The 13,355-nt window shown below is 38.1% G+C and overlaps 1 protein-coding gene across 2 annotated transcripts; it reads left to right on the top strand.

The window, feature by feature from the left end:
* The first annotated feature begins 3,175 nt into the window (after window positions 1-3,175).
* Window positions 3,176-5,961, top strand: LOC137952845 (amino acid permease 6). 2 transcript variants are annotated; one of them, XM_068799922.1, is made up of 8 exons: window positions 3,176-3,325; window positions 3,443-3,676; window positions 4,168-4,261; window positions 4,341-4,555; window positions 4,658-4,800; window positions 4,936-5,163; window positions 5,234-5,662; window positions 5,767-5,961. In XM_068799922.1, exons 1-7 carry the CDS (start codon window positions 3,241-3,243, stop codon window positions 5,657-5,659), a joined length of 1,425 nt encoding a protein of 474 aa, XP_068656023.1. In that variant the 5' UTR covers window positions 3,176-3,240; the 3' UTR covers window positions 5,660-5,662; window positions 5,767-5,961. The 2 variants fall into 2 exon arrangements, with proteins under 2 accessions (XP_068656023.1, XP_068656022.1); XM_068799921.1 differs by lacking the exon at window positions 5,767-5,961 and having other exon boundaries at window positions 5,234-5,666.
* Window positions 5,962-13,355: the final 7,394 nt, after the last annotated feature.

Raw genomic sequence — 13,355 nt, 5'->3', positions numbered from 1 at the left:
CTTCATGTCATGTACATGATCATCCATGACTCAAGAGATCATGTCCCAAAAGTAAACGGCGGAAAGTACTTTCTGCCCAATTTTGATAATCATGTACATGAAATGAGTGTGGGGCTCTCTCTGCTACACACCCTCTCACTCATTTCTGCCATTTCGTTCCCGCACCCCTCTCTTGTTCCGGCAGCTCCTCTGTCGTCTCCCTAAACCCTGAGCTCTCTGCTCCCTTTCTTGTCTCCACCGTCCCTCTCTGGTCTCCCTCTCTACGGCCTCTCCCTCTCGACCTCCGTTGTAGAGTACGGGAAACTAAGAGGCTCTACAACGGAAGTTGAACATCTATTGCAAAGCTTCTCGGCCTCCCTCTCTTTTCCCTCTCTTTTCCCTCTCGGCGTACCGTCGGAGTGCCGCCTCTGTCGGCGTTGACCGCCGTCGTCGCCGTTGCCCACTGGCTTGTCGCCGCTGAGGAAGACGACGATGGTTTAATTTTTCATAAGTTAGGAAAAATTAAACTATCGTCATAAAAATCATTAATTTATAAAATTTATTTATAAAATAATTATTTTTATTTATGTTTTTTATAATTACTATATTAAAATATTGATTTAATAGTCATAATTAAAATATTGTTAAAATAAATATTTGATAAATTATTTTGGCATAATTATCTGATTGCTATAGTTAATTAAACCAATGGTTTTAAATTTTGTGATAATATATTATTAATTAATAATACATAAAATATATTATGTACAAATATATAGTGTATGATTAGATAAAAAAAATTTCTTAAATTATTTATTTTTAGATTAAAGTATATCATATGTTATTAATAAATTAATAACTTAACGTATTACTTTCGTTTTTGTTATTTATAACGTTATTTATTTATTATTTGTAATTAATCATGTGCATATTTCATTGGCTCATGTAATTACCATATTAATGTATAATAAAATATCTAATTCAATTAATACATATATTAATATATTTAATTATACATTAAATAACTTATTCGTGTAGTAATAATAGTTATTTTACCTAATTTGGGGTTTAAGGATTATGTTATAATTAAGTGTATTGTAAGGGTTTAGGGATTCTCTTGTTTTTTATATTTTTCTCATGTTGGGGCACTAACACCAAAAACTATTTTTCAGTACATATGAAGTCGTCAACACTAAAACCAAGTACGAAGATGATCTTTATATACATAACTAACATGATCTTTGTGTTAGACATGAGCTTGAACTTCAAAAATCCATTTGGGAGACTAACCCCCGTAAGTCAATGAAGTTTTCTTCTTTTAGCTTCAACTAAAACATAGAAAAATAAAACAAAAAGGAAAGTAAAAAGATTCCATAAACTCGAGATTTGAAAAACAAAAAAAAATTCTTGAAAACAGAGAGACCGTGACGAACAAACAAACAGTAGCCTTCAGAGTGGAGGGACGTTCCAGAGTTTCAATTCAAGGGTCAACACGTGAATCACCGGAGGAGAAGAAGGGGAATTACAAGGCATCGAGAGACGTCCCAGAGCATCGAGCCCGCTTCGCCAATGGCTTCAATCAACTGGTGCAAATACAGATTTTTGTCATATTTCTAGATCGCCATCATCAATCCTCAAACTCGAGCAGGCGATGGAAGACGACCAATCTTCCGCTTTCCCCAAACTCACGCATTTCAAAAAAGCTTCGCAAAAGGAAACGACAGCCTCGCTCACGAATCGGATTCCACTGCAGACCCCTATTCAAAATTCATGGCTGTATCTTTTATGAACACTACTGTAGGCCTTCTTCGCAGATTATTTGATTCTGCAGACTGTGACAACCACCACTGGAGCATTAAATCCAGCTTGTCCTACCCTGCCACCAGTCACTCTTTCACTTCTTTTTCTTCTTCACGCGGTCCATCGTTATCCTCCTCCACAAAGCTTTATCAGTTTTTACACAAAATGGAATTAAGCCGGGTCTTTTTTAGAAAACGAAGGCTGCTCTGAGTATGCGGATTGTGGAAGAGGAAAGTGTGGATAAAACTCGAATTACAGAAGAGGTAATTAATGGGGTCATTTATCTCTTTAACCCGAAGCTAGAAGCATTTCCAATCGAAAAAACACGAAAGCTCCATATTTAAATGTAAAATTCTGGTTCGCCGACCGTAGTAATCACAACGTCAAATCAATCGTCAACCTCAGACTGTACAAACACAAAAAAAAACCCGGCAGATAACGGAGATTGCTTTAACGGCAAATTAGGACTGTTTTGTCGGATGCCAGGAAAGGAAATCGATGTTGGGGTGTTTCACTCACACAACCACTACTACTGTGCTAATTGTAACGAAGGAAAAACACAGAATTGATGAAAACTGGACGAATGAATGAATGAATTTGATAATTATTATTTTAAAAAATAGTTAATAAAAAGGATAATTTGATCATTAATTTAGTTGCTTAGGGAATGAATGGGCAGCCATTGGCATAAGCTAAAAAGGTAAGTGGGTACATAAAGAATGAACAAGAAGAGTACCACATGGGAGTGTTTAAATTGTCGGGGAGGTAACGAAGGCCATAATTAAGTTAATTGAGTGCGGGCGGAGGAGACCTCTTTCTTGTTAGAATTTGGTAAGGAAGTCTCACAAGAGTGTATCAAATACCTTACTAATATCGATATTAAGACAAAACCCTGCAAATAAGGGAAGAGCTCGACGAAAAAAGGTTTATTGAGTTTTTTTTTCTTGTTTTTTTGTAAAAAAACGACAAAAATATCGGAAAAAAAAGTTGGGAGAAAAATATTTTCTTGAGTTTTAGTCTAATCGGAAAGTGGGGAAGAAAATATTTTCCAGAAAAAAGAAAATATATTCACAAGAACAATGGGGTGATGATTAAGGGTTAACTTACTTTTTAACCCTAATTACCGCAGCTTAATAATATCTTCTCCTCTCTTTACTTGGAAGAGAAGACAAGATGTGACATCTAAGGAAGGCCCAATTCACAATGCAGTGTGGGGCCCATGAAGAGTTCTGGGCCCACCCTGTAACCTATCATTTATTGTGACTAAGCAGCGGTTTTTGTTTGTTAGCATGAGCCAGTGTTGCATTAACTGAGTCTACAGCGCCTTCAGCGTTCCTATCCTTTTAAGACCCCACAGAATCTCCATTTTTCCTTCTACTTTTTCCTTCTTCCTCCTCTTCTCTTCTCTTCTCTTCTCTTCCCTTCCCTCCTCTGTACCGTAGAGCGGATTGGAGGGCCGCCATGACCATAGAGACGGCTAAGGAGACTACAGCACCCGGTTCCGATCGGAACGAGTTCGACGATGACGGGAAGGTTAAAAGAACAGGTATCATCTAGGCTCTTCTCCCACGTTTGCTTGTTCTTCTTCTAAGTTTTTAAGTTTTATGGGGGTGGATATCGGAAAACGAATGGCGGCTTACTCGTTTTTGTGCTGGGTTTTCAGGGACCGTCTGGACTGCAAGTGCTCATATTATAACGGCCGTCATTGGATCTGGGGTGCTTTCTCTCGCGTGGGCGAATGCTCAACTGGGATGGGTGGCTGGCCCTCTTGTTCTCTCGGCTTTCTCCTTAATCACTTGGTTTATGTCCACTCTTCTTGCAGATTGTTATAGATCTCCTGACCCTGTCACTGGCAAGAGGAACTATACTTACATGGATGTCGTGAGAGCTAACCTAGGTAAACACAACCAAGATAGAATCTCAGAAGAAACTCAAATGTCAAATAGCCTCTACACAGAAGAGGGGTTTTTCAAACAAACCCAACATATTCTACGGGATGTTCTATTTTCTCCCTTTATCCATTTCTTTATCTCCAGGGACCATGGGTGGAGAGAGAGAAAGTTCTTTAGGTAGTACACAACCACCATGAACCCAAACGGCGAAAACTTTTATTCCGCTTTCTGTTTTCCCTGTGCTGGAAGGACCTGCGGACACGCGGAGAATAACGGGCTAGAGGAATTGGAGATGAGACCGAATTTAAGAGGGGAAGATGTTTTCTCGTCTGCTGATGACACATCATTGATGCAGACTTTTTTTTTTTTTTTTCTGATCGTTCTCGTTATTGAAATCTTTCAACTAGTTCCCCATGACTTGACTAATATAACGTTAATGTCTGCTTTCTTTGACTCTCACTCATGTTATTGTTTACGGCCTCTGTATCTTTTGCAGGAGGCGTCAAAGTGAAACTGTGTGGAATAGCACAGTACGGAAATCTCATAGGCATTTCAATCGGCTACACGATAACAGCATCCATCAGCATGGTGTAAGAAAGCACTTCTCTCTTTTAAGATGAACAATAAAGAATCTTTGTCGAATTCTGTACTGGTTTTTCCGTTGTTCAGGGCGGTTCACAAATCCAACTGTTTCCACAAGCACGGCCGGCACGCCAAATGCTCCACTTCCGACACTCCCTTCATGCTCATCTTCGCAAGCTTTCAGATCCTCCTGTCGCAAATCCCGAACTTCCACAAGCTCTGGTTTCTGTCCATAATAGCAGCGATCATGTCTTTCGCATATTCTTCCATTGGCCTCGGACTGTCCGTTGCCAAAATTGCAGGTCCCCGCTTCACTTGCTCATCATCGTCTTCTTCAGTTACTTATCTCTTCCGCCGTAGAAATAGAACAAAAAATCAAAGTGATGGGGTACCTGGAATTGCAGAGGGCGATGCAGGGAGGACCACCTTAACTGGTGTGACAATCGGAGTCGATGTATCAGGGAGTGAGAAGGTGTGGAGCACCTTCCAAGCGCTTGGAGACATATCCTTCGCCTACGCTTTCTCTACCGTCCTTGTCGAAATCCAGGCAAGGGGCAACGCGGCGGCAACCTCTTTTTCATGATTTTTATTAATATTATTTTTTTATTTTTTTGGCCTGAAAATTATTAAATTACGCAGTAGAAGTTGTCTCTCTGAGGTCATCCGTGTAATTTAAGTGCAGGACACCTTAAAATCTAGTCCACCGGAGAACCAGATAATGAAGAGGGCCACCTTAATTGGTGTCTTCACGACCACCTTCTTCTACTTGCTCTGCGGGATCCTGGGCTACGCGGCGTTCGGCAACAGAGCTCCTGGCAACTTCTTAACCGGCTTCGGCTTCTTCGAGCCCTTCTGGCTCGTCGACGTCGCCAATATCTGCATCGCCATTCATCTAATCGGCGCCTATCAGGTCCGTCCGCCCCCGCATTACACGGTCTCTCGTCTGAGTCTCTAACCACACCCGTCCATGTCAATTGCAGGTCTTCAGTCAACCCCTCTACCAGTTCGTGGAGAAATGGGCGCGGGGCCGCTGGCCTAACAAGGGGTTCGTGACGAACGAGCACGCCGTCCGGCTTCCCTTCAACGGCAGCTACGCCGTCAACTTCTTCCGTCTGGTATGGAGGACGACGTACGTGATTGTGATGGCAGTGGTGGCGATGATCTTCCCCTTTTTTAACGACTTCGTCGGCCTGCTCGGAGCATTTACGTTTTGGCCGTTGACGGTCTATTTTCCGGTGGAGATGTACTTGGCGCAGCAGAAGATCCCCAGATATTCGGCGACCTGGATTTGGTTGAAGATTCTGAGTGGGGTGTGCTTGATCGTCTCCATATGTGCGGCGGTGGCCTCGGTTCAGGGCCTAATAAAAGATGTCTCTACCTACAAACCTTTCAAGTCTGAGAATTAGCGGGTAATTGTCGGAAAATAAAGTTCTCACTTCTGTCAATGGCTTTTTCTTTCCGACTTGGAGCTATGTAATGTATATTAAGAAGATTTTCTTTCTGATGAAAACAGGAAAAAAAGACAGCCTGAAGTTTGTTTTAATCGAATAACATTAGTCCGGTGGAAATGGTGCCATCGGTGGCAGAAGAGCTAGAATGAACAATACTATCTGCTCGAACAAATCGAGTTAGAACTATTGCAGAACAATCTTTTAAGCTTTGATCCAGCGTCTATAAATCTTTAAAGTCTGTAAGAGTCCCATTTATGTATTCAACAACAGAATAAAATAATTTTTTTTATGAAGATTTTATCGTGTTTGATAAAAAAGGATAAAATATCTATGAGATCACCACTCTTTTTAAGTATTTCTGGCCCCAAACAAAGTGATATTGATTGCCAAAGGGTTCAAATATTTTTTGAGTGTGCATTTCCATAAACCGAGGTCATGTAGTTCATAGATTTGTTCTTTGTTGGAAGCTATAGTGGGCAAACAACTCAATGAAAAATAAAGGAAGAAGAAAGACAAAGGATAAAAGGAATTCTTAATTCAATTGGTTGTTTCTTCAAAGCTTAAGTACATGGGTATTTGTACCACTCAAAAGATACTTCTACATTTAATGATTTGCAAGCAAATACATTCTCTAGATGCATCTTATACACCAAAAGATACTAATCAATAGATGCATATTTTCACACCAGTAAACACTAATCAATAGTTGCGTCTTATCACACCAAAAGATGCTAATCAATAAATGCATGCATTTTTTGTTTTGTTAAACAAGCTATAGTAAATTGGCAATAACTTCTTCTGGAAAACTTTAATTCATGAATGGTTTGATTCATTAGAACCTAGACAGACATAATTTTCCAATGACATATTAATTGTACCATTTGGAAGAGAATAACCCTTCTAACTGATTATTTGATTTTAGTCAAGTTTAATATCCAACACCCCCTCTTAAACTTGATATTTTTGCAATACCTATCAACATTCTCAGCTTATGAAAACTTTCATATTTGAGAGGGTTTGTGAAAATGTCAATACCTTGATTAAGTGACTTTACATATTCCATCTCAACTTCTATTTTTTCAATACACTCCTGAATGAAGTGATATCTTGTATCAATATACTTGAATTGGTCATGAAACATTGGATTATTTGCCAGAGCAAGTGCTGATTTATTGTCTATCATAATCTTGGTTGCTTCACTTTGTTCCAAATGGAGTTCCTTTAATAGCTTTCTTAACCAAATTACATGATAGGCAGAAGAAGTTACACCAACATACTCAAATTCACATGTTGAAAGCGAGACTATGGGCTGCTTCTTGGAAAAACAAGAAATTGTACTATTTCCCATAAAAATAGCATTCAATTTTAGATTTGTCAATTCTTACCTCATTATTTCTCCAATAATTGCTTCCATTGTTTCCTTTTCCTCTTCCTCTTTCACGACCTCTTTGAAAAGTCTGGTTTATATTCTAAAAAAATAAGGTTTTGCTCATCATTACCTCTTCTTTGGCCATGTCCACGACCTCTACCATGTCCTTGACTTCTTCTACCTCTCAAAGTGCTTTTGCCTTTGGATTTGAGAGAGAACTTCGCTTGCAAGGTTTACTTAAGTTGCTCTTGTTTGCTTTGATTCATTCTCTCCTCATGGGCGTGTAATGACCTATTTAATTCATCAATGGATATGTTCTCCAAGTCTTTAGACTCTTCAACGACTACCACCACATGATTGAATTTTGAGTTGAGGGAGTAAAAAAATTTCTCTATAACCCGAACATCTTCAATCTTTTCTCATAATCTCTTCATTTGATTCACCACCGTCAAGACTTTGTGAAGAAATCTAAGATAGAATCATGCTCCTTCATCAAAAGTGATTCAAACTCAGCCCTTAGAGTTTGAGGACGTCTTAACTTTGTCGACTCTTATGACAGATTTTTTAAGAGTATCTTATGTTTGTTTGGATTTAGTGTCGTTGGTAACCTTCATGAACAATGTCATCATCCAACCCGTGATGAATTACATTAATTGCATATTGATCCTTCTTCCTCTTTTTCTCCAAAGCTTTCTTTTTCATTTGTTGGCAAAAATGCTTCATTTTCCTGGTTCTTTAAAATCTGTTACAATGTGGGACCCACCATGGTTGCACGAGTTGGTGGGACCCACCATGAGGACATGAGATGCCAAGAGGAGTCATCACACGAGTTGGCATGAGTTGGAAGATTTGAAGATCAAATGAAACCCACAAAGATACCACAAACTGGTATCCTTATCACATTAGCTGGAAAATCAAGTGGGCCCACAAAGATGACCATGTGCTGACATCTTTATCCTATGGTCATGTCTTCATAGAAGAGGTTTAGTTTGAGTTATGTTAGTTTTTGAGTTATTTTATTATGATGGACTTATCTTTAAGAGTTATTGTTTGAATGTAATTAGGAACAGGTAGTTTAATTGTGTTTGGACTCTACCACTTTCCTCTACTATAAATAGAGGTGCTTAAACTATGAAATAAATCATCAAAATGAAGTAGTTCTCCACTTCGTTATCATGAAGAGTTCTTCTCTTGCCTAAACTCTTTTTTTCCTTTTTTCTCTTTTCTCTTCTCTACCCGAGAGCTCTCTCGCCCTTTCCTTTTCTCTTTCCCTCTCTCACCTTGCTCGAGATATCAGTAAAGGGATCCTAAATTTAACATGGTATCAAAACATTAAATTTAGGATCCCCACGTCATAGAAATGTTCTAAGAAGGTATGATCAAAGCTGCTCATAGAAGGCTCTTTATGAAGCAAGATTGAAGCTCATGAGATAAGTTTCTTTGTTTTTTATATTATTGATTCATGCTCTTAGTTTTCGGATATTAGAAGATGGTTTATATATGTTTTTATGGTTGTCTTCATCTTATGAGATTATGGAAATATATGCATCTCGAATTAGAAAAAGTTACCAAGGCAGTTTTATCAGTTTGGAAATTTTTTGACCCAGGCCAGTTTATGTTGAGATTTATGCATAAAAAGTTATAATTCTGTGGGAACAAGATTCCCTGATAAATAAGATTGGTATTGAGCCTATTATGAGTGGTTATTTATTGAATTTTAGAAATATGATTACTTAGCTTCTATGCTAAACCTCTTCATTAACCGAGTTGGTTGAAGAATTCTACTTGGTATTTTTATTAGTATTTGATTGGAGATTTTTTTAAAAAAATTGAATTGCCTATTATGGCTGAAGAAAACATAAGTCACAAGAGTGATATACTCAAAATTACTACTATACCCTTACGAGGGGTATCAAATTCCATGAGCTGGTCCACATCGGTTCTGGTCACCTCACCAACCGTGGACCACCTATTGATGAAGAAAATATTTTTTATAACAAGTGGTTAAAAAATGATACTTTGGTTATTAGTTGGCTTTTCAACAACATGGAAGAACATGTCTCCAACAATGTTATTCATCTTGATACTGCTAACAAATTTGGGAGACATGTGCTAAGCTATATTCTAGCTTCAACAACTTACACAGGCCATATGATATTATCCAAAGAATGTTTAACACGAAACAAGGAAAAAATATCCATGAATATTTGGATTGCTTTAGATACCTTCTTTAAGAATGGAAAATAGCTCAGCCTACCTCCACGGATGTCTTTGTCCAAGACAAACAGAAAGAAGCCTTAGTCACTACCATATGCCTTGCAAACATTAAATCGTATCTTGAAGTTGCTAAAAGTCAACTTCTTAGTGTTTTTGCTATTCCCACTTTTGATGATGTATGTGTCACATTACTTCGTATTCTAGATGTTTCTTCTTCTACTACTGAAGTATCATCCGCTATGTACTTCGAGAATAGGGGAACATCATCTGATCACGATCGAGGTCGTGGCAGAAATTATAGAGGAGGACGAGGAAGAGGTGGAAGGAATGGTTCAGTTAGAACAGATGGCAATGAATGCACTAAGTGGGAGATATGGCCACACTATAGGTACGTGTTATTACAAGGAATGTACCTATTGTGGCAGATATGGCCACACTATAGAGACATGTAATAAAGTCCATGGCAAACCGGAGTGGACGAAAGCTAATCAAGCCTTAGTAAGTGATACAAAGGAGGATCATGCAACTACATCAACAGAAAAGAAAACCCTTACTAATGATGAGTATGATTTATTCCAGAAAATGAAAACACTGATGGGTTCTACTCCAAGTTCCTCCTCAATTGTTGCTGCCACCACCGCTTTAGGTATGCTATCTGCCTTCTCTTAATCCTGGATAATTGACTCAAGGGCCTCCAAGCATCTCACAGGTAACAAAAATTTACTACAATTAGTTTTTCCATGTCTCTCACATAAATTTGTTACCATAGTTGGCGGCTCTCAAACTAAAGTTCTAGGGAAAGGATCCACTTCTATTACACCATCACTTCCACTCACAAGTATTCTTTTTTTTCCTACTTTTCCCTTGAATCTTTTATCTGTTAGTCAGCTCACATTATATTTTAATTGCTCCATAACCTTCTCACCCACTTCTTGTGTGTTTCAGGATTTTATAACGAAGCAGGTGATTGGTGGAGGTCGTGAACAAGGGGGGCTCTATGACCTGGACGTGCCTAAAATAAATATTGTTTCAACCAGTGAAACTGAGACAAGTCTATGGCACAACCGGTTGGGACATCCATCTTCACAATCTCTTCATCGTCTTTTTCCTACTCTTAAAGAAAGGTTAGAGTTAAATTGTGAAGTCTGTCAATTGAGCAAACACCAGATGACTACATACTCACCATGTCCAGAATTTAAAAGTATTACTCCTTTTTCATTGATTCATATAGATGCATGTGGACCATTGAGTGTCTCAGATATTTCTTGATTCAAGTACTTTATTACATTTATTGATGATTTACTCGTACCACTTGGTTATTTCTCTTTAAAGAACGTTCTGAAATATCATCCATATTTAAATCCTTTCATGCTATGGTACTCACTCAGTTTGGTCAGAAAATAAAAGTACTTCGATCTGATAATGCCAAAGAATATACTTCCAGAGACCTTGACTCCTTTTGTCAATAGAATGACTTTATCCCTCAAACATAGTGTGCCTACACCCCTCAACAAAATGGTATAGCAAAATGGAAGAACCGTCATCTTCTTGAGGTAACTTGCAGTTTACTATATACCATGCAAATTCCATACTTTTATTGGTCGCATGCCATTCTTACTGCATGTTTTCTTATAAATAGGTTACCCTCTTCCATTCTAGGTAATAAATCCTCATACTCGTTATTGTTGCCACATGATGATATTTTTTTACTTCTCCCTTGAAAGTCTTCAACTGTCAATGTTTTGTTCATATTACCGCCCCACAACACAGTAAACTTGATCCCAAATCTATCAAGTGTATCTTTTTAGAATACTCTCGCACACAAAAGAGTTATGTTTGCTACAATCCCACTCTCCAACATTTACTTGTGTCCAGGGATGTCACTTTTTTTTAAGACTCTTCACTCTATTCTAACAATGCTCTTTTGGGTCTATCTTCAGTACCAAATTCTTGATGTGAAAAATATTTTTCTTAATGGGGATATCAAGGAAGAAATTTATATGCATCAACCACCTGGTTATGTGGTAGAGGGGGAGTTGGTATGTCGATTGAAGAAATCCCTTTATGGTTTGAAATTTTTTAGCTTAGACCTCATACGGGCTAGATTTCATAGATGTTCGGTAGATCACTCCGTATTTATTAAAAACACACCTAAAGGCAAGGTAATTTTGGCAATATATGTTATTGATATTATTTTAAGAGGTAGTGATCCCGAGGGCATCCAGGAAACTAAGGAAAAAATATGTGCAGAATTCAAGATAAAATATTTTGAACTACTTAAATATTTTATGGGTATTGAAGTATTACAGTCCAAACATGGGATTGTACTATCTCAAAGAAAGTATGTCCTTGATCTACTCGAGGAGATAAGAATGATGGGGTGTAGACTAGCAGAAACACCTATGGATCAGATCCCTTCTCACTGAACTGGGCCTTTATAAAGAAGCTTCTATGAATCTATATTGTGATAATCAGGCAACAATACATATCACATCAAATTCGGTCTTCCATGAGACAATAAAACACATTGAAGTAGGCTACCACTTCATACGAAATTTTTTTCAAACCGGCATATTATCTCTCAAACATATATCTTCACAGAGCCAAGTTGCTGACATTCTCACCAAACTAATCACTCATAAGATCTTGTCCACCATCTGCAATAAGTTGGGCATTTACGATGTTTTCTCACCCCAGCTTGAGGGCGAGTGTTATAATGTGGGACTCACCATGGTTACACGAGTTGGTGGGACCCATCATGAAGACGTGAGATGCCAAGAGGAGTCATCACATGAGTTGGCATGAGTTGGAAGATAACAAACACGAGCTGGAATGAGTTGGAAGATTTGAAGATCAAGTGGGACCCACAAAGATGACCACGAGCTGACATTTTTATCCTATGGTTATGTCCTCATAGAAGAGGTTTAGTTTGAATTAGGTTAGTCTTTTAATTATGTTGAGTTATTTTATTATGATAGACTTATCTTTAAAAGTTATAGTTTGAATGTAATTAGGAGAAGTTAATCTAATTGTACTTAGACTCTATTATTTTCCTCTACTATAAATAGAGGGGTTTGTACTTGGAAATAGATCATCAAAGTGAAGTAGTTCTCCACTTCTTTCTCATGAAGAGTTATTCTCTTGCCTAAACTCTTTTTTTTTTTTCTCTTTTCTCTTCTCTACCCGAGAGCTCTCTCCCTTTCCTTTTCTTTTTCTCTCTCTCACCTTGCTTGAGATATCAGTAAAAGGGTCCTTAATTCAACAAAATCTTTCTCAACGACCTCCCATAATCCTTGAGAACCAAGGATAACCTTTATTCGAATTGATCAACTCTAATAGTTGATTTTGGATAATTGTAGATATTAGAAAGAAATATATGTTCCCCTTGAACTCATTCTCTCAACTTCGCTCTTGATGGCGATGCTTAGCAATATAGTATGCAGGTCGGTTGTGACTGGGAATAGCTCCAACTATGGTGGTTGTTCACTCTTACTTGAAGTAGGACTGCTTGCAGGTTTTCACAATCATAACACTAGTTATGAAATGGTCGATCTAATCAATGTCTTGGATAAGATGGAAGGCCGAGAGATTTGAGCCGTAAACTTTTGAAGAGAAGCGATCATCATTCCAAGGTGTGCATACTTCTTCCTAGCTTGATTTTCTTTTATCATTTATGTACACTAATTAGTTTTACTCTGTGTTTCTTTCTATCAATAATCACAATGAATAATCAGTTAAGACCAGATAAATTCTCTGATCTTCGTTGAACATATTAAGAAGAGGCTTCTTGATTACGGTTTTAGGAAGAATTCAGAGGTGCGACAAGCTTGTGTATGTGCCACTCGTTGAGTGCAGAATAATGAATTTAAAATATATAAAAAAAAAAATCATTGTCGACGGTGGGTAACAAAGTCTGATTAAACCACAACCAGTTGGTCAATAACTAGTAATTACAAACTCTACGTTAGCTGGAGATTGCACCGAGATACTCGCAGCAAAGGTCGAATCTGTGGTGGCCAACCGGTTGACGTTTGGAAGACACGTCCGGAGGTATCAGAGATAACC

The sequence above is a fragment of the Aristolochia californica genome, unplaced genomic scaffold, assembly GCF_029961685.1.
Source record: "Aristolochia californica isolate CCGP_79_NKW_82.1479 unplaced genomic scaffold, dmAriCali1.0.hap1 SCAF_16, whole genome shotgun sequence".
NCBI classification, from domain to species: domain Eukaryota; kingdom Viridiplantae; phylum Streptophyta; class Magnoliopsida; order Piperales; family Aristolochiaceae; genus Aristolochia; species Aristolochia californica.
Note: the sequence above shows the minus strand (reverse complement) of the source record. Positions and strands in the feature narration are given on the sequence as shown.